This window comes from Struthio camelus, chromosome 5, assembly GCF_040807025.1.
Source record: "Struthio camelus isolate bStrCam1 chromosome 5, bStrCam1.hap1, whole genome shotgun sequence".
Lineage (NCBI taxonomy): Eukaryota > Metazoa > Chordata > Aves > Struthioniformes > Struthionidae > Struthio > Struthio camelus.
The window spans coordinates 42,435,269-42,457,364 of NC_090946.1; the positions used below are offsets into that span (position 1 = coordinate 42,435,269).

A 22,096-nucleotide genomic window follows, 5' to 3' on the forward strand; every position below is an offset into this window, starting at 1 on the left:
ATAGCAGCATCTGACATTATTTTATTCATTTACATTTATAAGGTGTACCTATCTTGAACATAGGTGTTTCTAAAACATATAGACACACAGAAAAAATAATTAATTAAGCAAGGATCTGGCTGAATTGCAAGCCCAAATGCAAGGAAAAGAATGTCTAATTCACGTTCTTCCAAGGACCCTCTCTTCCTCTTACGTAGGAAAGAAAAAAAAGCATGAGACTTGTAGCATTTTCAAAATTTCATCAGTTTGTGATGTCCAAGTTGTAGGAAGAAGCAATTATCCTTTGACGTGTCTTTAGCTGTTACATATGAAAAAAAGGAAACTACTATTTCATCAAAAACAAACAGTTACCAAAGCAAGTTACTCTGTATTGAACTTTCGGAGACTAAAAGCCATTATAATCCCTGGGGAGGGTGGGAAGAGATATCACAAAGGTCTTTGAAACTATGAATTTAAAAAAAAATGGCAAACAGGTAATGATTGTTCAGATTTGTAAGTACATGGGCATCAGCAAGTAGCAAGCTGAAAGCAAAGAGAGACATTTACTCTCTCAGAGCATAGTGGAACTCCACAGGCTGTGGAATTCCTTGCCAAATAACGTAAACGGTAAAAGCTCACGGAGATTCAAAAAGCCATGGAAGAAAGCAGTGTTTCTTAACACCACCACCATTTTTGACAAAAAAGGTCCTTTATCCACTGATCACTGGAGTCTGGGAGATTATCTTCCCAGAAGACAGTTTCCAGCAATTAGTTTTTAGCGTTCTGGCTTGAACCACACAGCTTTGGTACGCTGCAGCCTGTCTGGATCCTCAGCTAGGAAGCCACTCATGTGTTGAAAACTTTCTTCAGCTTTCTCCTTTGCAGAGCCAGATTTAGGGCTTTGAAGAGAGTGTCCTTGCTATTCAGTACATTGTAGCGATTCACTTCCACCAACCTGCTGAAATCATACGGCTCAAAGGTGAAATTTAGCGTACGGTAAGGAGAATCTTTTGTCTCAATGGCAAAGTCACCAAAGGATTTCTCATCTTCTGACTCACGTTTAACTCCTGTAGCATTAAAAACAAAACAAAATGAAACCACACACACAACTGTGACAGATTACCACTGCAAGAAGTTAGATTCTGCAAGTAGGACATAACAGCTAACTCTTGAACCTCAGCTGCTTCCCTGGAGCTCCTCTTCTGAGATTTCAGCTCCTTCAGGTTCCAAAGTGCTTGGAAACTGAAGCTAAAGCATTATTACCCTTTCTGCTTCCACTAGTCCTGTGAGTTGGAGCTTAAAGAACATTTCCAGTGCGATACATCATTCAGAGCATCCATGATAACTATGCCCAAAATAGGAAATACAAAGCTCAATTCTTCCTGGAAGTGCTGTCCTACACTAAAATAAAAGATACTTTGACACCCTGAGTTCAGCTAACTTGAAGAAGTTAGTATATAGTCTTTAAAAATACGATAATTCATGCTTTCAGCACCTTGCCACTTACCGCTGTTGAAAGCTCACAATTAAAGTCATTTGCTATGAACATTTTTGTTTGCTGCTATTATAGAACTCACTGTCTTGCGCCATATTAGACCCACCAGTTTGAAATTTATCATCATCAGTGAGAAAAGGGAGCCAGAGCCTGGCAATCACTGTACTATTAATACAGCTAGCATTAACAGAGTGCCTTACATCTCACCTGCCTAGAACAGTCCTGCATGTGCCTTTCTAAGTATTTCAGAGGTTTTCTTCAGGATGCTGGTTTCCCCCAGCCTAGGACAAATGGGACATTGGATTCTGCCTGCAGGTATGATATGCTCCAATCCAATATACCCTATATTAATCATGTTAACTAAAGCAAGGATTGTTTTCCTTATCACTTGACCTTACACCACAAGGGCACAGGCCCCTTAGTATTGAGTTATGTGATCTGACATACATATGGGTCCCCCAGGGCTTTGCTGCTTATTGGCTTATTCATATCCAGTAAACGGATCAACTTACGAATTAATCTCCGATTTATAATGCTCTCCTATACTTACAACAATTAGAAGTACAAAACCAACTACCACGGCATAAGTAGGTTCAGAAGCAAGTAAAATATCGCCTATTTTGACTCTTCCAGCTCTTGAATTTTTTAATTTCCCACCTCTTCTCCCACTCCTCCTTCCCCAAAAATGGTGGAGGGTGATCTATCTTCAATGAAAGCAATAGTTTAATAATTTATAGGGGAACACTAGGGAGGAAGATGTGAGGAACACTGCGCCTACTCAAAATTTCCCCCATCAACATACTCAAAAAGATTTTACTAATAACACTTGTACAAAACAGTTCCCTTACCTGGAGCTTTGTACTTCTGGAAGGTGTCATTCACCAATGGGAAATGAAGCACGATAGGAGCTTTTGGGTTCTTATCATCCACGAACATGTAACACTCTTTCGGCTTCTTTTCGTCTTCATCACTCAATTTGATTTTTGGAAAAGGAATTTCCCGCTCCTTGCAGTATTTCTGAGTCAGCTCTAAAACCTGTTGTTAAACAAAAAATCTTTTTAACAGACTATCAACAATATCTCTAAGTTTGCCTAGCTACAATCCTTAAAGGGAAATAAATTCTTTCACACACAAAAGTGACAGAAATCTGACTTCCAGACAAAAAACCTCAACTTTTCTGGTTAGTGACACAGAAGAAGATCCAAGAATAAAACTGAGGAACACTGTTACCAAATATCAGCAGTTTGCAGCTAAAACTTTTTATGTTTTGCTTCTCTAAATAGACTGAGCTTGACTTATCTGCACTTAAAAATAAACACCTGTATTTACCAGAACTAACTTGCTTACATAAAGAAAATCATCAAAACTCACTTTTTAATTAAAAGTGTACAGTTATGTTACAAAGATCTAATGAGCTAAACAAATATTCTTATTTTAGGTAAACATAACATATGTAGGCTTCTGAAGCAGAAGTTTTGAATCTTATTACACTTCTCACTTTCAACTTCCTCATATGACTTTCACAGTAGAAAGTGTGGTACAACAACAAATATTTTAAAAGAGAGAAGGATTTATTTTGATACGCTCTTTCACTAGGGTATTTGTGTACTCAACAACACAACTGATCTGCTGCCATCATGAGTATGCTTCTGTGCTTTTATCCTCATGTAATAACCCCCAGCTATGTGTCTCACCTCGAATGGAGCTTCCCAAGAAAAGTTAAATGACAAGATCACATCCACATCCCTTTCTGGCTGAAGAACCAAAGGAAACGGAGAGTTGATAGAAAAACCACCATCCACCAAATACAAGCTCTCTTCCATGGGGGTCAGCTGGTTGGGAAATGCATCCAGATGAGTGCCTGGAAGACACTCCAAGTAACACAAGTAAGTACAATGCTTCATTACATACTTCTACTTATAAGGAGCAAGTGAACCCTATGCTGGGGCTATAAGAAAAAGAATATTCCAACACATACATTGATCTTTGGTTATTCAGAGAGCAAAGTGGAAAAGTGGCCTACAAAATCTGATGAGGAGATTGCCTCCTCATATGACCAAAGATACATAGCAGATGAAATTCTGTGCTATAGTGTAGAAAGCGGTAAGTTTACTGACTTCAGTGGAACAAAGACAAGCTTATACATGTTCTGCAACATTGCCTGTTATGGAATATTAACTTTATTATATATCCCAGATACAGATTCATTTACCTCTCCAAGCTACAAACTTCTTGACATTGACATAATCTTTATGAAGATACAATCCCTGCATGAAGTTGAAGGTTTCTCCACATGTGACCCGGGACTTGAAGAAATCCTGGAAAATTTGCAACAGAGGGCCCCCAGGTATAACCAGGCGAGTTTTCAGCCGTGTTGGATCTCGAAAATGGAATCTTCGGCAGTCATCTATAGAAGCCAAGGAAGGAGGCAGAATACATTGCAAATGCTTATCCAACCCCAGCATTTTAAACACATTCCTCCCCCACCTCCAAGTTCAATCAGTTGACCTATGGCTGATTTTTTTCTCTAATAATTTGGACATAATAAAAAGATATTGAAATGTAAAACAGTTGCACATTCTGTAGTTGGATAATTTATGTGCCCTATTTAAAATGAATAGCATTACTCATAAATCATTGTCTGTATTAATTCCAAATCCACACAATGAAACTCCTGTTACCACATGACAGCATCACTTCTGTTTCATAAAAAGGACAATAGTCATAAACACTCCATGCAGCAGCATTTATAGCTACAACACGAAAGTGTTGGGGGGGGGGGGGGAGAGTAAGGCTGCAAAAGAACAAACAAAAAAAAAATGTCTCCCCCCACTACTTACTATGAGGTAAGAACCATGCATCTGAGCCTTTCATACATTTCCCTTTCACTGCTCGTGAGGTACCACACAAATGGAGAACAAGAACTGACATCCAAGAACACAAAACTCAGGCTGAACAAGCGAACTGAAACCCTATTTTCCACCTCCTGCTTAGCAGCCCAGCTTCTCTTCTTCTTTTTGTCATGAGGAAGACGCCTGAACTGCAGTTCGTGTGTTCAAAACCTAACTCCCAGAACTAGCCCAAGTTTATAGTCATCAGGGTCAGATATAAACTAAAGAGGAAGAGAAAATGCACTGGGAAAACCAACTATTTAAAGGATGTTCTTACCTATAACTTTGATGACATCTTTGAAAGAATCTAGAAAGCCCAGCCCTATACCAATCACTTTCAGACAGATATCATCCAAACTCGCCGCAAAGGCACTGCCCCACATTCCTGCAGGAGAAATATAGAAGAATTTAATTCTCAAAAGGTTTGTCACAGTCAGTGTGGCCAACAAAAGCCCTATAACTCAGCTGCCCTTTGTCACAGGAGAGGGCTGCCACTTGACCATCACTATTCTACCAGGTGATGTTTAAGTTTACACGTTGAGTGGGTCATGTGACAAATTCTAACACAATAATCTAATCCAAAAATTTCTACAAAAGGTAAGTTCTTCTATCAGCAAGGGAAAGAAAGAAAGGGAATGGGAATAACTAAAGCAGAAGTTTTTATGAGAAGCATCATCAGGAGTGGACTGGGCAGAAAGATATAGGGAGCTAGATGAAATTTAGTGCACAGTATCGTGTGAAAATATACTGAGATAAGAGATCAGTAAAGTATCCATGGGAGACTCCAAGCAAGAGTGAACTAGGAAAGCAGCCACATGGAAAGGCCCGACTGAAGCAGTAGAAAGTTTTAGGAGTCCTTGCAGGGCCCAAGGGGCTTCTGAAACTGCACGGCAGATGGCTGAAACATTCCAGCTTAGGGCACGATAGCAGTTTGCTCAAAGTCACCGAGAGAAAATGCTTCTAGTACATCAGTATTTGTTTGCTTTACTCTGATCTGCCAAGACCTCGTTTATATAATCTAACAAGAAAAACAAACAAAAAAAAACAATTTATAGTTTTCATATGCCTGACTGTGTTTCTAATAAAATAGCATCTTTGTATGTAGATCATCACTGCCTGTAGACACATGCAGGGAAGATGCTTCAAATAGGTTGCAACCCTTGAGTGCAGAGACTATAAGGACCCTCCATAGTCCTCCTGCATATGAGCAATTAAGGCAAGTTGAAAAGACAAGGTTAAAACTGAAACCTAGAGAACCACTTCCACTAACAACAGCATCTCTAGCATCTAACCAGATTTTTGCCTTATTTGCTTGTTGCACTAACATGGTAAAGGGCAGATTATGTAGGAATTGATTTGTTACTCAGGCACACTAAGGCACTAGTTTTAGGCTGCCATAGAGATTGATGCTTAACAGCACACACGGACAAATATTAGATAAGTGCCAAAAGACCACTGTGAGCATCATTCTGAGGTCAACCTTGGCCAAGAACAACACTATCTCAAGCAGAGAGGTTTTGAAGCACAGGAAAATTTCCTTGGACTCTGAGGAAAGCAATAGTCTTCTCTGACATGTTTTTTCCTCTCGATTTCGATGTACTGTAGTTTATTGCTCTATGAATTTCATTTTAATTGAGAGAAAGGATCTCAAACTGACACATACATCCTGTTCACCAACATCTGAGTGGTCTTAAACTGATACTCTTAAGACTTCCTTCTGTTCAGGACCTGTAAAGTATTCTTCCCCAGGAATCTTGAGCAGTCTTTTTGCCAACATACATGGATAAGGCTAATAAAAGGTAAGTTATTCTCCATCAAGCAGAGAGCACCATTGAAAAAACTTCAGACAGCGGAGAAGAGTAAAGATCTTAATGCAATAAAGCAGCATGGTAGAGTGGATAGCCTAAACCCTGTGAGCACCACTATATCTAAACGGAACAGAATGATGCACAAGCTGGGCTGACTGTTAAATCTCTGGCAAACATAATACAAATATTAGCACTAGTTTTCCGAGTTAATCCAGTCACATTCATTGGGCTTTTGTTCACCAGTAAGAGCTGGTCTTTATTAAGTCTGCTTGCAGACTTGAGATCAGTCTATAATGCTATAAAACTGTACCTAAACCTTTCCCTAAAGGTTTGGCATTTTTTCCCCTTCGAATTTTTTAGGAAGGGACAAAAATGCAGAGGTTGAAGTTCATGAATCCCAAAAGCAGTGTTGCTCCTTTCCATCTCTTCCTCTTACTCACCACTGTAAGATCATACCTTGTAGAAAACAAATCCTGGGCTCTGGACGTTTCTGGATGAGTCGTCCCATGAAGAACTCACTGTCAAAGTCTTCTGTTCGGACAAAGGCTCCGTATTTGCGAAACCCAACTTCATAGGGAGTAAACTCGCACCATTCTAAGAACGAGCCAACAGATCAGTGCAGCTTTATTCCTCTCAGAGTAAACATAGGTGAGAATACTCATGCGATTTCTCTTCACACAAGGCTGACAAAAAAGAGCCTCCACTTTTCATCATCACTATGGATTTTCCTGCCGCTCTTCTCAGAGTGCCCCTACCTTATTCATCATTAATAAAGACTTTTGTCCAGACTTTCCCTGACTAAACACAAACTCGCTTTTTTCTTGGCTCTTGAGGGAAAAAACCCTATCTTGCTCCATCTTGACTTTGTGATTGCAAAAATAACCTGCTTATTTCACCTCCACTTTAAACCGTTCTGATGGCTCCCTTTTCCATCACATCAAACAAAAGCTACTTCACTTCTTACAGCCTTTCATCACACTACTTATCTCTCAACAACTATTACAGTATTGACTCTACGTTTCAGTTAATCTATTGTGTCAGACTTCATTGTCTGCTTATTGAAATGTCCCCTCATGCTCCAAAGCTTTCCACAAACATTTACTAATCAAATTCATGGATTCATTCCAAGTTCTGCCTTAAAATTCTTCTTCCTTACACACACCCCCCCCCTTCAAAACAAAAGAACAAAAAAAAAAAAAAAAAGGATCCATAGTGGTACACAGATGGACACAAGAGTTTGTGCTCCCATCTCACTATATCTATCATCACTTCTGCCTCATACTTAAGATTTCAAGTGTCCTGGAATAGGGGCCTTCGTTTTCTACTGCAGTTGTACCACCAGCAAGAACCCAGACTGTTACATATCACAGTTTTGATGACACTTACAGCAAGGTTACTAATGCATCGTTTTACCTGAATCCTAAACAAATCAAATATCTGAGACTACAAAAGTAGGATCCTGTTTGAAGTAGGTCCAACTAATGACCAAGCACTTTAATCCTGATTCACACAAAGATTTATTATAGGGATCCTTCCTGTCAGCACTGGAAACTTTCAGACACTAGCTAGCAAAGCACGTGGAGTGGCTGAGTTAAAACTCATGCCTGTTTTATAGCCATGATGAAAGCGTTTGCAGATCAAGGTGCCGACACTCTACCAGTCAGCATCTGATTGCTTTTGTGCTAACCAGTTGCTACTTGAGCCAACTTTCCTGTTGTCAGCTACTTGTTAATTGAATAGTGAGTTTCAACAAAAGGGGAGTGGAACTGCAAAGATGAGAGGAATTTATATATTTTAAACAAACAAAAATAAGCCTGGCACGTTCATACCTGCAAAGTCACCGCTACTAATATTGGGTCTCACATTGACAGCTGCATAAATAGGATAGGGGTTCTGGGCCCATTTCACTGCTTCTTGCTGATCAGACAGCTTTGATGAGTCTTCCTAGTTACAGTGAGGAAGGAGAAGCACACTTTAATCAATCAGACAAATGCTGTCCCCATACCCTGATATTCTGAAGCTCTTCTTAGCATCTTTGACTGTAACAATGCTGCTAATTCAAAGTTCTTTCCTCCCTCTGTTCATGCAGATGGTTAGATTCTGCCAGAATATTTCTGCAGTTGTATATTTAGAATGTCAGATGTTATTAACTAGCTAGTTACTCCTCTAACAGTAATTACCCATTTTAACTAGCTTAAATACTGCAGAGCAATACAGTTTTACAAAGCCAACTTCTTCATTCTCTCAGGCTTAACCCGTCCAATACAAAAGCTACTCATATCTAACAAGAGTCATTCAAAATAAATGCTTAGATTTTTTATAGCACTTTTCCAGAAGACTTCAAAATATTTTCCTAAAGAAGGGTGTTGGGAAACCTGGGGCCAAAAGAGGCAAGAACTCCCTATTATTTATTCAATAGGGCCTCCTGTTCTAGAACAGTTCACATAAAGCCGCAGATTAATTAATTTCTTGACACACAACATGTGAGTATGCAGAGCTCCCACCTGGAAGACAAACAGCAGCACTCATCTAAACACGAACTCCTTTACCTTTTGTTGTAGGAAATACTCCACAATAAGGCCCCACAAATCCGTGAAGGAAACTTTCCGTCCACTACTCTCCATTGCATTCAGCTCCTGGAAATAGTATTTCAGTCGTTCAGGGGAAAATGCCCCTCCTTTGCTGCTGGACACAATATCTTGAGCTCTGCTGATTGCATCTTGAAGGTCCTTCTGTGACCAGTCAGGGTCTTGATACAATGTAGATAAACACCTGAAAATATAACATTAAGATCATCAGTAATAACACCTGTGTAAGCACTGAATTCTAGCTAGATACTAACAACTTTGGCAGCCCTGAACTAAAACCTTAAGAAGTCTGGCTCCAAGGCAAAACACTGAAGTGAAAACAGGGACTGCAGCAACAGATCTCCGAATTCTAAAACATGGGGGAAAGCCTGAGACCTACATGACAGCCTCACCCTGGTTGCAAGCCAAGGATGCTTCAAACATCATATGATACCTCATATGAACTGGTTCATAAATATTAGTTAACTCTAGGTCAAAGTAATCCTGAAAGGCAAGCAGATAACAAGGATATATGCTACTGCATATAGCAGTGGAGGCTACAGCCTCCATCAGAACAAAGGTCTACTTAAACAAGAAGCACTAGTTTGGAGGCTTGCTGTCTTCATAAACAGCTGACCAAATTTGTTTGAAAGTCTGGCTTTGAATCAAAAGAGACGGCCAGATCATGACGTCAGCGGAAGAATACTACATATATAGGAGTTAGATTAATAGGCAAAGCTCTGGAAGTGATGATTATACTGTCAGAGTGCACAGCTCCTCAGTGACATCACTTCACAAAAACAATGTATTCCTACATGAAGGACAATTTCAAACACACAGTCTGAGAACTGGGCTGCTGAAATGTTCTGATCATGTCTGACGTTGCAATACATTGCTCCAGCCAACCCGTGGGGCAAGCCAGTCCTATTCCTCCATTCAGCTGCATGCAACATTTTAGAAGGCAGTGACATAGCTGTCTGCACAGACTTGTTTCCAGTGACTTGCATCACCTTGTTATCTTCCTGGAAACAGCAAGGAAACGGGGAATGTCTTTGAAGTCAGTTCTGAGGGAGCACACAGCAGCTTTACTCATGCAATCAATTCCAGGAATTCAATTGCCAGGCTTGCAAAAGCAGCATTTCCATAAGCTTAGCCAACAGCTGCACTGGTAAGAAGCAGTAATGAATGCCTTTTAGACATTTTAGGATCCTCATCAGAACTCTCAGGTGAGGACTGGTAAAATACTTCACTTCATTGTCTGCCTATAGATGGCACAAACGCAGTTCTGGCCTTTTTTTTGCATCAACAGTAACACATTCACTTACAAGTTTCTGGAACCGACACTACACGCAACTTACCAAGTAGAGCCAGAAATGCCACACAGATATATTGCAGCATCCAAAAGGCCCAGCTGCTGAAGCCCTGCTAGGCTGCCGTAAAATGATGTCAGTGCTCTCATCCCACCTCCAGACCCTAATACTGCTATGACTGGAACCTGCAGATAGTAAATACAGGAATCACAATCAAAGTCTTCTAATTTGCCAGTAAGAGCTAACCCTGTTTAAGTCTCATTCTTATATAAATAAGAGATAAAATATCTATTTCTATTCACATTGCACATAACTTCAGGTTTGATTTCAATCAGCACTCATTTCACTATATTTTTATTGAAATATATTGCTTCTTATAATACACAGCAGTGTCATCACAGAAAAGGTCCTTACTGAAATTGTTACATATGTTATCAACTGTGAGCCATACCATACACTGATTTGAACCCTTCCACTCCCCCCCCCAAAAAAAGTAATCATTTTCAAAACTACAGCACCTAAAGACCACAGGGAAAGGTATCAGGCTACCTAGGTACAACACAATGTCATCAAATTAGGATGCTGCTCTTTTGGAATGAGCTTCAACTTAAACATTTGGAAAGTGAGTTCACCTTCACGATTCAGGAGTTCAAAGCCCCAGATACAGGAGCTCAACTAAGGAAAGCACAAACATACAAACAAATTTGAAATTGCAGAATGTTATAAAAAAAATTCCAAGATGCTCAAAATTTAAGGAATATGATAACATTTGACACTCTGGAACTGATATGCTGCAGGGATCTCTCTCAGGCCATGCTGAGCGTGTTTCACACCTAAGGAAAATTCTATTGGTTACATGCAAAGAATCCTAAAATGCTTAACTAATTATCAACCAAAGGATTTTGCAAGTTTCTCTGAAGTACTGTGCTCAATACCTCATCTTTTCCAGGGCATTCTTTTAAGTTAAGTGCCTTCTTCAGTGCCTCAGAAACTGTTTTCTTTCTTCTATCTAAAAATTCTCTCTCCTCTTTACAGAGATCAAAACCCAGGCGTATATCAAGATCCCAAGTACTGAAATAGAAATTAAAAGGGGAGAAAATTTACAAATTTCTGAAGGATTTGTAACTTCCAGAGAAAAGCAGTTGCTGTGAACACACTCTCTAAGCATTAAAGTGAATCACTGGATCAAACTGTTAGATTCAAAATACTTAAAGACAAACACTAGCAATGAGCAACAGCAGCATTTGGAATTAAAAATGAAACACCTCCCTATTGTATCTTCTTTAACATCTAAATACAAAGTTTGTGTTAAACAGCCATTAAAGTTAAGCTTCAGGAATTTCACAGAAAGGAGAAAAGATTCTCAGTAGGTGAAGAAAGAGGATTGTATGAGGAGCAATTGAGATTACTGTATTAAACTGGATAGGAGAAGTGGGGAGAAGCAAGAGGGCAGTGATTTTAAAACAGAAGTTTCCAGATTTAAGGGGGACAGGGGGACAACCAAAAAACAACAAACTTGCTATAGGCTTGCAGTAGTGGAGCAGATCTTCAGTCCCTATCAGCTCATTAGCCAACTGCTTGCTTTTACATGCTATTCTGTTTTTTGCATTCCCTTCTTTCATCCTCCCCCATTTCATAATTCAAGCTCTTCACACTTTGAGCTGCCCTTTCCTACTTGTTAGTACAGCACTAAACATATCCTGGGAACTACTTGCATCTACCAAGCTACTTAATATTTAGACCATCAGCTACCCATTTCTTAGGTTTAAGTATTTAGAAAATATAGAAAATTTGTTCAGATTCCAGTAGGATTGACACCAATCCAATAAATGTTATCTTCAAATCAAACATCACAACTATGAAAAGAAAAATATCCAAGGAGATTTTGTTTTTAGATCAATTCCAAAAGACGGGGATTGAGAAAATGGAGTTCCCCAGAACACTGGGGATAGTCACGCAGCTTCTTCACTATGAGAGTAAAGGTCTTTACTCATTTTTAGAGGTCTTAGAGCTTCTCACTCACGTTTCTTCAGCTTTCAAACTCATATCCAAATTTTGTCGCTGGGAAAAGAAAAACAAACATTTTTAGAGAACTGCACTGAGTAATTTCAGTGTTTCATTCTAGAAGCACTCCTGAAAGCGATATACAGCTTAACTTTCCAAATGCCTACAGGCACTGAGGGGAAAATAATTATCCCAAACATGTTAGAACATACGCAGAATGTTGACATTACCTCTCCCAGAGAAACAATTCTGTCAACTTTTTGTCCAATAGGAAGGGAATTAACCAGTACAGTCCCCAATCCCAGAACTGTTGTATGCTTTTCGATATCGGGGTTCACACCATCCTAATTAAAAAAATAAAAATATCATCTGAGTTTTCTGTCATATGATAAAAAAGTCACATCATGAAGATCATTATAACTGAACCTTTTCCAAAAACAATCTAAGGCTTTCTGAGATCTTGGACCCCTTTCCTACATTCTGCTTGCCAGACCTTTGCTGGGATTATTTCCATCATTTTATCAAAGCTCAAACAGCTGGTTTTGTGTGTGTGTGTGTGTGTGTGTGTGTGTGTGTGTGTGTGTGTACACATGTATATATTTATACTTATATTTTGTGTGTGTTTCTGCCACATACAAATATTTTTGTCTCCCAATATGAAATGTTCCTCCCAAAATAGTTGCAGTAATGTATGTCAACATGCCCACAAGAAAACTAGTATTCTGTCTTCGAGGCATGATTTAGAAGAGATACCAGTAAGGCACAATGTTAAATCTACAGGAAGAATACCACAAAACAAGAAATGAGATAATAGCGCTATGGACAAATGTGAGCATGTGGGAGAAAGAAAAAAAAAAAGACATATTTACAAGCAGAGCAAATGAAAGTTTATCCTCAGGAAATCTTGTAGTGTTTTCTCCCACATTGGGCTAGTAAACGCTCTTAAAATAGTGCTGCATGGAGATTTCTAGGTTAAAAGGGCATATTAAAAAACTCTCATCAGAGGGAAACACTCAAACCTACACAGCTTGCTAGCTGAGCCAGAGGCTTTACACCCACCACAGACCTCACCACTTGGGAGGAGGCAGCACCTTAAATAAACAACAGCTTGTCACCATTCTCAGAGCAAGCACTGAGGAGGGATAAGAAAAATGAACCACCCATATATATGCCAGCTGTCTGCTGGCAAAAACAGCAAGGTCAGACCAAACACCCCTCTAAGCCCATCATGCTCTCCCTAACAGGGGCCAATAACAAGCATTTAGGTACAGGGTAAGCAACATTACTACTTCACTGTCTCTGTCCTACCTCTGACAAGAGAGGAAAGGTCAGACTGAAGACCCTTGGGCTCTATGCCAGCTCTTGAAGCAATTTGCTTTACTTGCTACCAAGCATCTATTTGGCTGAGGTTTGCCATCTGGGCCTGTCTCTGTGGTTGACTTCTGCCCTCTTTTCACTTACCCATCTCTGAATTTTTGCTTACTTAAGACCAGGTTTCTGCTCTTCAGCTCATGCTCTTTGCCCAGTCAATCCCACTCCAAAGCTACTATTCCACATTCCTTTTTGTGCCCTCTTATCCATAGTCACCTCCACTGTAGTCAAGACCAGCATCTTCCTTCATGCTGCCTGACTGCCTGTGGGGATGAATGACAGCACAGAATAGATTCCTTGCTCTCCTTTTTGGTGTTTGGCTATACTGGTAGAAGCCATCACAACAAAAATTCAGTCATTCCCAGGGGATACCCACACAGCACAGGCACCAGCAGAAACGGTGAGGTGATGGACAGCGCTAAACCAACCTGTGGTAAAGGTATGTGTTCTACAAGTGCAGAAAACAAAGGGTTTGTTATAAACAATTCCAACAGCTAAAAGTGAAGATATCTCCATGTAGTGAGTATGTGCAAATTTCGATTTTTTTTTTTTTATCCCTAAGCCTGAAAAGGTTTTAAAGTGCTGGGAACAGAACAATCCTAACACAAGTTCACCTCCTTACACAAATGTAAAAGATGCAAAGAAAAGTATGCCATATTTTTCTTCAATTTTTAAAATAAGTAAAAAATATTTTTTAAAGCAATAACATAATGCATAGAAATTCCTAATGCACAACCAGAAAATAATAAATCAACTTGAAACAGGCTTATAGCCTAGAGAATTTTAACCTGAGCAGTTACAACATGGCAGCATTAAGTATCATTGAAAAGGAGTATCTGGAAAGTGATGAGTAACGTTAATAAGACAGTTGCTTCAGCACTGCATACCTACAGTAAGTATTCAACAAGAAACTTGTTTCCAATGCAAGCTTTCGCCATCCACACCTACCTGAACAATATACCAAAAACTGATGTCCCCCGACATCTGAAGAAGTCCCTGGAGTTCTTATGATGAACTTAAGTCTCTTCAATTTATGTTTAAGGACATTTTTATGGACCCAAGACACCAGTTTCAGGGTGGATTTATTCAGAAGTGGACTGGCCGTAAACTCTGTAGCTGCTGGCACAGCTGCTTACCTGTAGGACAGATATGGTTTGCTCCAGCTCCACTTGCAGTTCTGGATGCATTTCTTTGTCCACATGAAAGACAAATGAGGTTCCATAATCCTGCTCACTGTCAGGTCTCCAAGGAATACACAACTGTTTCTCATATGCCCCTGGAACAGACAGCTTGACCTCACAGCTCCCTGGGTGACAATGTGGACATTAGACTAAGTAGTTTAGACCACAGGAAACATTTTAATAAATGCTGAAAATCAGATACTATTATTAGAAATTATAGTCGAGACGAAGGAGACAAGAAGAGACTCCGAAGCTCCCATGTTTGCAAATATTTGATGGGAGGGTGTTAAAGAGGGCAGGGCCATACTCTTCTTCGTGGCACCCAGCAATAAGATGAGAGGCAATGGGCACAAACTGAAACATAGGAAATTCTACTTGAACATGAGAAAACACTTCACTGTGAGGGTGGCTGAACATTTGAACAAGTCACCTAGAGAGGTTGTGAAGACTCTGTCCTTGGAGATATTCAAAATCTGACTGGAGATAGTCCTCAGCAAGCTGCTCTAGCTAACTCTGCTCAAGCAGGAGGCTGGATCAGATCTCCAGAAGTCTCTTCCAACCCCATCTACCTTGGGATTCTATGAAGTCCCTCTAATGTGGTGCCCAGTAGAAGTGACCCGATATTATCTGGCTTTAATTTTTAATACCGTATTAAAGAGTCAGTTTTGTAGGTAGTAAATAAAAATGCACTGTATAACCAGAGGATCAAGCCTCCCCTCTCTCCCAAGGGACAGACATGCTGAAAAGCAGACCTGCCTTAAACTCTACAGGCAGCCCTACCTTGCTGTTTCTCTTTTGATTTTTCCTCTCTGTTGACAGTGCCCTGCAGAGACAAGCAAGGATGAACCTATGAAAAGAAACAACCAGCTCTGGTTACGAGGTTTGAGTTTGCTCAAAACTTCAGGATCAGGTTTACTAATGCAATCTGCCCCCTCACCCCACCCCTCCCAAGTCACCTACAAACGCGCTCCTTCAAACAAAGAGCAAGTTCTGTTTTAGCAGGAAGGGATTATTTGTTCTTGTTTCACACTCAAAAGTGCTCCCCTATTCAAGATACTCATGTTTTTGCAACCTATTCTCACAGGTTCAAGGTCCCAGCACTTGGGAGTTTTTTATGCTAAGGTTTTTGCTTTGTTTTGATGGCTGCATGAGCACCTATTCACAACCTGTTCCAAGCACGCACTTCATAAACTCTACCATGACTTCCTGTCCTGGATTGTCCATGCACTCATGCAGTTTAGTCTCTCACAGCATTCAGTTATCAGCTTCCTTCTGGGGCAGGACATGAGAGGTTTAATTGGCCATAATCGCTCTCAAAGATATGAAACTCCTCCACTGATTTGCTGAGGGAAATATGACCACAAGAGGCGCTCTCCTGTGAAACAGGCTGCAGAACTGTGCTGCAGCAAGCCACAGCACTTAAACTTGGAATATCATCACAGATTTTTTTCACTTATCAGGCCTCCAACAGTTACTAGTTCTTGTCACAAACTCTTTGCGGTTTTGCTAGCTTAATTTCAATCCAAACAAATTATTCCATACAGGAACAACATGGAAGGCAGAAGTGCAGTTCTGAAGAAGTTAGTTTGCAAGATCTGGTTTCATTTTAAATTTGAGTATTTTCAAATTCTCTAAAAGGTTACAAATGAAGCCATGATATTTAGATGTTGACATTTTTAAGATAGCAAATATCTAACTGAAACGAAAATACCAATTTTTCCTGAAAAATGTTTAAACTCTATATTTCAACAATGATAGAATTTTTCCCCTTCCCTTTTTCCTTATTAGAAAAAATTCAATCAAAAAAAAAATCTTAACTTACAAAACTAAAAAAAAAAAAAAACCCCAAAAATGCAGCATTCTGAAATAATGCAGTCCCTTTCCTTTGGGAAGGGAGAAGAGGTAACAGCACCTGTACTTTTAACATATAATGCACTAAATTTTTTAGTCTGATATTTCCCCAAAAGATAGACAAATCACTCAAGATGAAGCTTCCTGCTTTCAGACTCACCTCCTCCTAAGCAGACAATCTCATTACTATTGGCACTCAGAAAAGCCTGGAAATAATAGATTTCAAGATAACAACAGGAGACAATATCTGACCAGCATCTAGGCTAAAAACCTCAGGTTAGTCCGCAGGACTCAGTAGCCTTCTAAAGACAACTTGTTTGCATTCTTTTAAAGGGCCACTTTATGCTCCACTGGAAAAAAAAAAAAAATTTATCCTTCCTATGAATCAGCATCAAATTGCAAAAACTAAGGAAACTTTTAAACCATCAAATATGAGAACAGTTAGATGCCAGAGAGAAAACAAGATGTCTGGATTTAGGAGATTAATGCTAAATGATTCCTGTCCTCTCATTACTAAAAACCTGCCTTGAGGAATAAATCCCAATATATTATCCAACCGATTCCTGTGCACTCACCACAAGAACTCCATTGGTCAGTACCTCTGTAGGGGCATCTGAGCTGTTAAAGGAAGAGAATTAATATAAATCAGTTTTGATTTGCCTCATTGTACTTTACAAACTAACTGCCTGAATAACAAGTGGGAGAGGAAGGTCCTTAGTGTGAGAGCAAATCTCTGCAAACTGGACTCTGACACTAAGTATATTTCCCTTCAGAGAAAAATGGGAAAAATTCACTACTGAAGGAAAAATTCCTCTGCAACTATAAGCACGTGCTGTAAGACCTCCCCATCTGAGTTATTTCGATATTCTAGAGGAAAGCTGAGATTAGACAGACTATTATATAAATAAAGTATTCAGGTGGCTGCACTGCAAGGTTAACGATGGAAATTTTCCTTTACTAATTAACTCATCCCAAAATGTCAAAGTAACTCCTTTGCAGTGCTGCCATTCCCATAAAGACCAGCAAAATTGTATTTCTTCAGGAACGCCAAAATTTTGGTGAATTTGTAGCTTTAAGGACATTCATAATCACACTTCGGCGAATCAACTCAGAAACAGCATAGAAAAATGTAAAGCATTAGCCTTTTTTATGGACGTGACTATCACTGCACAGAAAATGCAGCTAAGACAACATATCCACAGAGCACAAGTTTATTGAACTCCTCATTACGACTCACCATTTTTCCAAGTAAAACTCTACATCCAGCTCTTCATTAGCCTTTAAAAATAAAAGTTGGACACAGGTCATCTTTGACCTTGAATATGGTTATGACAAGTTCTTCCAACAGATTAAGCTTTCTTCCCATTAAAAAAAATCTATTGTAAAAAAACTTTTGTTGCTTTTACAAAAACTCCAGTTAAATTTGAGAGTTGAAATTTTTACTTTTTGCTTCTTTTTTAAACATCCCACTCCTCCCAGTCATCTCTTATCTGACCAGATACATCTGTGTTCAAGGCAACAAACACATACAAGCGAGAGTTGCTTCTCAGATCCGTTACTACACTAACAGGGGGAAAAAAAAAAAAAAAACACACACACACACACCACAAACTCTTCTGGACCTAGCACTACTGCAGTGCCATCTCTGAGATCAGCTTCTACAGCAGGCTTTACACTCCCTCATGTTTATTATTTCCACAGATTACACTCTTAGCTCATTGCTGCTTATTTTATCATGTACAGACTTTAACCCATCTTTCTTCCCCAGCCGTAGTTCACAGTAAATGCTTGATACCAGACATAACACAGCTTTTAAAATAACTCAGTAAAGGCTAACTTGGGCAATTCTCCTTACTGAAGTTGCAGTTTCTAGTTCCACGGTCACGGATCAAGGGTCACATTTACCATTCTGGAAATGGGACATAGTTAGCAGGAAAGAGGAAATTACTAAGCCTCTTCCCACGTTCACAACCCATTTAGACTGCCTGTGGCACTGTGTGACTAACACCTCCCTTCTAACTGCATACCAGTTAGTCTGCTTCTGACCCCACCGACAGCATAGCTTTCTCAAGAAAGCACATCATTGGCTCACCTTTAATCCAGGCCTATGGGAGTAGGGCGTCTGAGGCAGACACAGAAGATCAGACCCGTGATATAGCTTTAGCTATGTAAAACAAGCTATCTTGGTGCAAGGCCATGAACAGGTGCATAGGGGGGTAGCTGATATGTGCCAATGTCACCCGCATGAAGCGGAGTTTAAATGTGACTAAACATAGCAGCTCAGGGCAGATAAGCTATTCTTAGGCTTTTGACTTAAACACAGAGGTAACCCTTACTGCAATAGACTTCTTTGTTGCAAACCGATACGATCAAATAAATAAGAAAACCCACAAGCCCCAGAGTGACTGCTAACTGCAAATGCCTTTCATTTTAAGCCTGGTTTACGCCCTTCTCACCTGCTGAAAAACCAATCCCCTCTAAAGGTATTTCAGCATCTTCTGAAAGACATCAGTCATCCCAAGTTTCCTTTAGCTAGGTATCCAAGAAAAGTGTGGAACACAAAATCACTAGGGATTTTAGAAAAATCTCAGATGACAGTAAGCACATATATGCTGTTATTTGTTGCAACATTTTCCTCTTCTGGCTTCCACAGCCTAGTCAGGACGATCAACACGTACTTATGTCCTTGCCTTAAAGGACATAAATACGCCCACATCCAAGTGAGAGTATCCTGTCCTAATTCAGAAGGATTTAGGATTCCAGATCAGGTTTTTCCAGTTTCCTGTTTACACTGCAGTTCAGGCAGACAAGAAGTCTGAATTCCTAATGATCTGGGATCCCCCACAGAAGCAAAGATAGATATGCTTTTCATAAGGCAACTGCTCCTCACAGGATCAAAGGCAAGAGATATTCAGTCATTCAGCAACTATATTGCCCCTGCAGAAGTGGAAATCTCTGGAGGCTATACGATCCTGAATACCATCAACGGTAGCCATACGAGACCCAAGCAAATGGACTAAAGAACAACATCTAATAATAGCTTCCCCATATAATGCCTGTTCTTAAAGTGGCTGCAAAGAGACTCCAAACCCCCGCAAATGCGAGAGATTCACTGTAAGTGCTGTCCGATTTCTCTAATGATGAGCTAGAGCTCTTCAGAGCTGACTTGGGAAAGGGACTTGGACTAACCTCAGGGTTCAATCTGAAAGTGCGCAGCAGAGGCTGACCTGGCTTCATACCCCCTACATCGAAGACCACGGAAGTGAGCTCATCGCTTACTAGGACATCCTTGTCATAAAGGGTCAATTCCAGAATGTTCTAAAACCAAACACAAAACAAACAGCAGCATGTAAGAGATCGGTGATGAAAGAAAATCTGTATCTGTAAGCAACAGGAGTCTTATACATTAATCACTACCCCTCCCTGTCCCATCCTTGAAGAGGGTTTACTACTTCCAGCAGGACTTATGGTATAATTAAACACAAAGCCTCTAAGCAACAATGTTTAGCTAAAAAATTTTCTGAGCTCCCCAACAAGAGCGCTGCCCTGGCTGATGTGCGTGAAACACCTACCAGCTCAGCCCCACACAGATTCGCCTGAGGAAGAAAGAGCAACTTCTGCTGGAGGGGCATGAATCAGGCTGGAATGTGCCATGACCTCTTGCTTCCTCAGCACCACCGCTGCGCACAGGTAAGCCCAGCGGAAACTAATGGAAATAGACAGGAGCTACACGGCGCAAACAGCCGTGCAGCAACCAGCTTGCAAGGAGACAAGACTCAACTTAAACTTGTGCTGATGTAGCCTCCCAGCTGGAGCCAAACAGAGGCCTTATGAGCCTGCAGGGAGAGAAAAAAAACCTCACATGCTCTGCAACTTTCTTGCAATTCTCTTACAATTTGTCCAAGTCAGTTACCACTCTGCCTTTGTCACCAAATCATCATGGAAAGGTACTCCAGTGGGGGGAAATAATTTCTTGCTAATAAACATGTCTTTGCAAAGCAAAGATCATTACTTAAAGCAGTGGTGCCAAGCTGAAAACAATCTTCTAAATTATAGTTTCCTCACCTCTGCCACTAATGTCCACTCTGAGAAAAAATGCTGACAATCTGAACATTTTTTCATTTCTCCATTAGATCCTGCTCAGACAGCATCAGACACATGTACTGTCTCTCAGCCTAAGGAGTTTGATTTTTTGCTTTTCTTTTCCATCATTGGAACTGATAGTTCATTCAGTCAAGTCTTGCTAAGTGGCACAGTGATGCGAGTTTACTTAGTTCCTACTTTTATCACTGAGCCACTCATGCCTACCTACTGTGTAGGACCTTAGGGCAAACACAACTACAAGACGACAACAGCCACAATGCAGAAGTAGAAGCAATCCTGAAATAGTAGCTTCCATTATCAAGGAAATTCCTTAAACTTTATTAGGTAACATAACTTCTTCTCTTTCCTGAGTTGCATCACAAGGATATTAACGGAACCTTCTTCTAGCTGCAATGTGCAAAAGAATGTGCAGTTACAAATTGTCATGGTTATCACTGGACATGTGTAGTAGAGCTTTTGGTACTGCTGCCACTGCCGTACGCAAGTCATCTTAGATACAAAAAAAAAACATTGTTGAGTGTAATAAAGATCCTTTGGTTTCAAAACCAAAGAGCAAGCCAACACACAAGCACACACAGCCCAACCAGCTCCACAAAGTGGACTCCTCACCTTCACAGCACTATGGATCCGATACCGGAAAGTTTCATTCCATTCTGGGTTATCGGAATTGTCAACAACCTGAGTTCGTGATACTACTGGAGATGCAGTGGGCAGCTTCAGTTCCACATAGCAGTCTGCTTTGGACACTGCAGCAAAGAGCGCAGAGACAGATCTCAGAACTCCTCTAATCAAATGTGCTCTTTCCCATCAGCTCCTCGCTTTCTGGATCTTGTTGCATCATAGAAATGTGCAAAATTAAAGCTGAACTTGGAGAACAAAAGCTTGGAGAATAATGAAACAAACTGTCACATATTGATATTTATTTTTTCTGTTTCATCCAAAGCATAAAGCCCTTCATAAAAGGGACTAGTGTACAAAATAAAGGGAGAACTACTCTTTTCAGGAAAGGTTACCGGTGGTATCAGGCCCAAAGCAAAATCCTTCCCTCACCATCACACAGTTCAGCTCATCTGACAGGGTCCCTTATGAACTTCTTTCTATTACTGCCATGAACTTATGCCAAGAAACACAGCTTTTATCTGAAACAGTTAATGCCTCTTTCATTTGTCAAGTTTTGCTTCCAGTGTCAAGAATTTAATACAATATTAGATCAAGAAACAATGTAGTTCTCATAGAAAAGGAGCCAACTTAAAACATCTTTACCTCCATTCCATTTCCTGATCTCTCCACAACTGCTACAGTCCAGTTTCTTTCATATAACTGCATTCTCTCACCTAGTTTGGCTAGGAGATGGGTCTTCTCCGTTTCCATCCCCCATAAACAGTTGATTCTCAAGAGATTCCTTCCTTCCTCCAGGAACACCCTCCACTTAGGACCCCTTTAACGAGGCAAGTATGGGAGCCATCCTCCATTCCAGTTGCACAGACAGCTCATAGAAAGGACTTCTCTTTACAGTTTGATTCTAGCTCTCAGCA

General features: G+C 40.1%; 1 protein-coding gene across 6 annotated transcripts in view; it reads right to left on the reverse strand.

Annotated features, from left to right (window-relative positions):
• Window position 1: 1 nt before the first annotated feature.
• LOC104150433 (cytosolic phospholipase A2 zeta) overlaps window positions 2-22,096 on the reverse strand; it is a 28,500-nt gene continuing 6,405 nt past the window's right edge. For 4 of the 6 annotated variants that reach the window (XM_068946017.1, XM_068946022.1, XM_068946019.1 and 1 more), the window contains 18 exons: window positions 21,171-21,307; window positions 19,647-19,775; window positions 17,695-17,735; window positions 17,033-17,075; window positions 15,387-15,453; window positions 14,562-14,731; window positions 12,285-12,398; window positions 12,074-12,111; window positions 10,986-11,121; window positions 10,099-10,235; window positions 8,723-8,945; window positions 8,003-8,117; window positions 6,630-6,767; window positions 4,643-4,750; window positions 3,687-3,881; window positions 3,169-3,335; window positions 2,323-2,509; window positions 2-1,046 (listed from right to left, as the gene is read on the reverse strand). In XM_068946017.1, coding sequence (XP_068802118.1) covers window positions 826-1,046; window positions 2,323-2,509; window positions 3,169-3,335; window positions 3,687-3,881; window positions 4,643-4,750; window positions 6,630-6,767; window positions 8,003-8,117; window positions 8,723-8,945; window positions 10,099-10,235; window positions 10,986-11,121; window positions 12,074-12,111; window positions 12,285-12,398; window positions 14,562-14,731; window positions 15,387-15,453; window positions 17,033-17,075; window positions 17,695-17,735; window positions 19,647-19,775; window positions 21,171-21,307 — 2,366 coding nt within the window. In that variant the 3' untranslated portion in view covers window positions 2-825. Of the gene's footprint in view, window positions 1,047-2,322; window positions 2,510-3,168; window positions 3,336-3,686; window positions 3,882-4,642; window positions 4,751-6,629; window positions 6,768-8,002; window positions 8,118-8,722; window positions 8,946-10,098; window positions 10,236-10,985; window positions 11,122-12,073; window positions 12,112-12,284; window positions 12,399-14,561; window positions 14,732-15,386; window positions 15,454-17,032; window positions 17,076-17,694; window positions 17,736-19,646; window positions 19,776-21,170; window positions 21,443-22,096 lie in introns of all 6 variants that reach the window. The other 2 variants (XM_068946018.1, XM_068946023.1) reach the window with 2 other exon arrangements.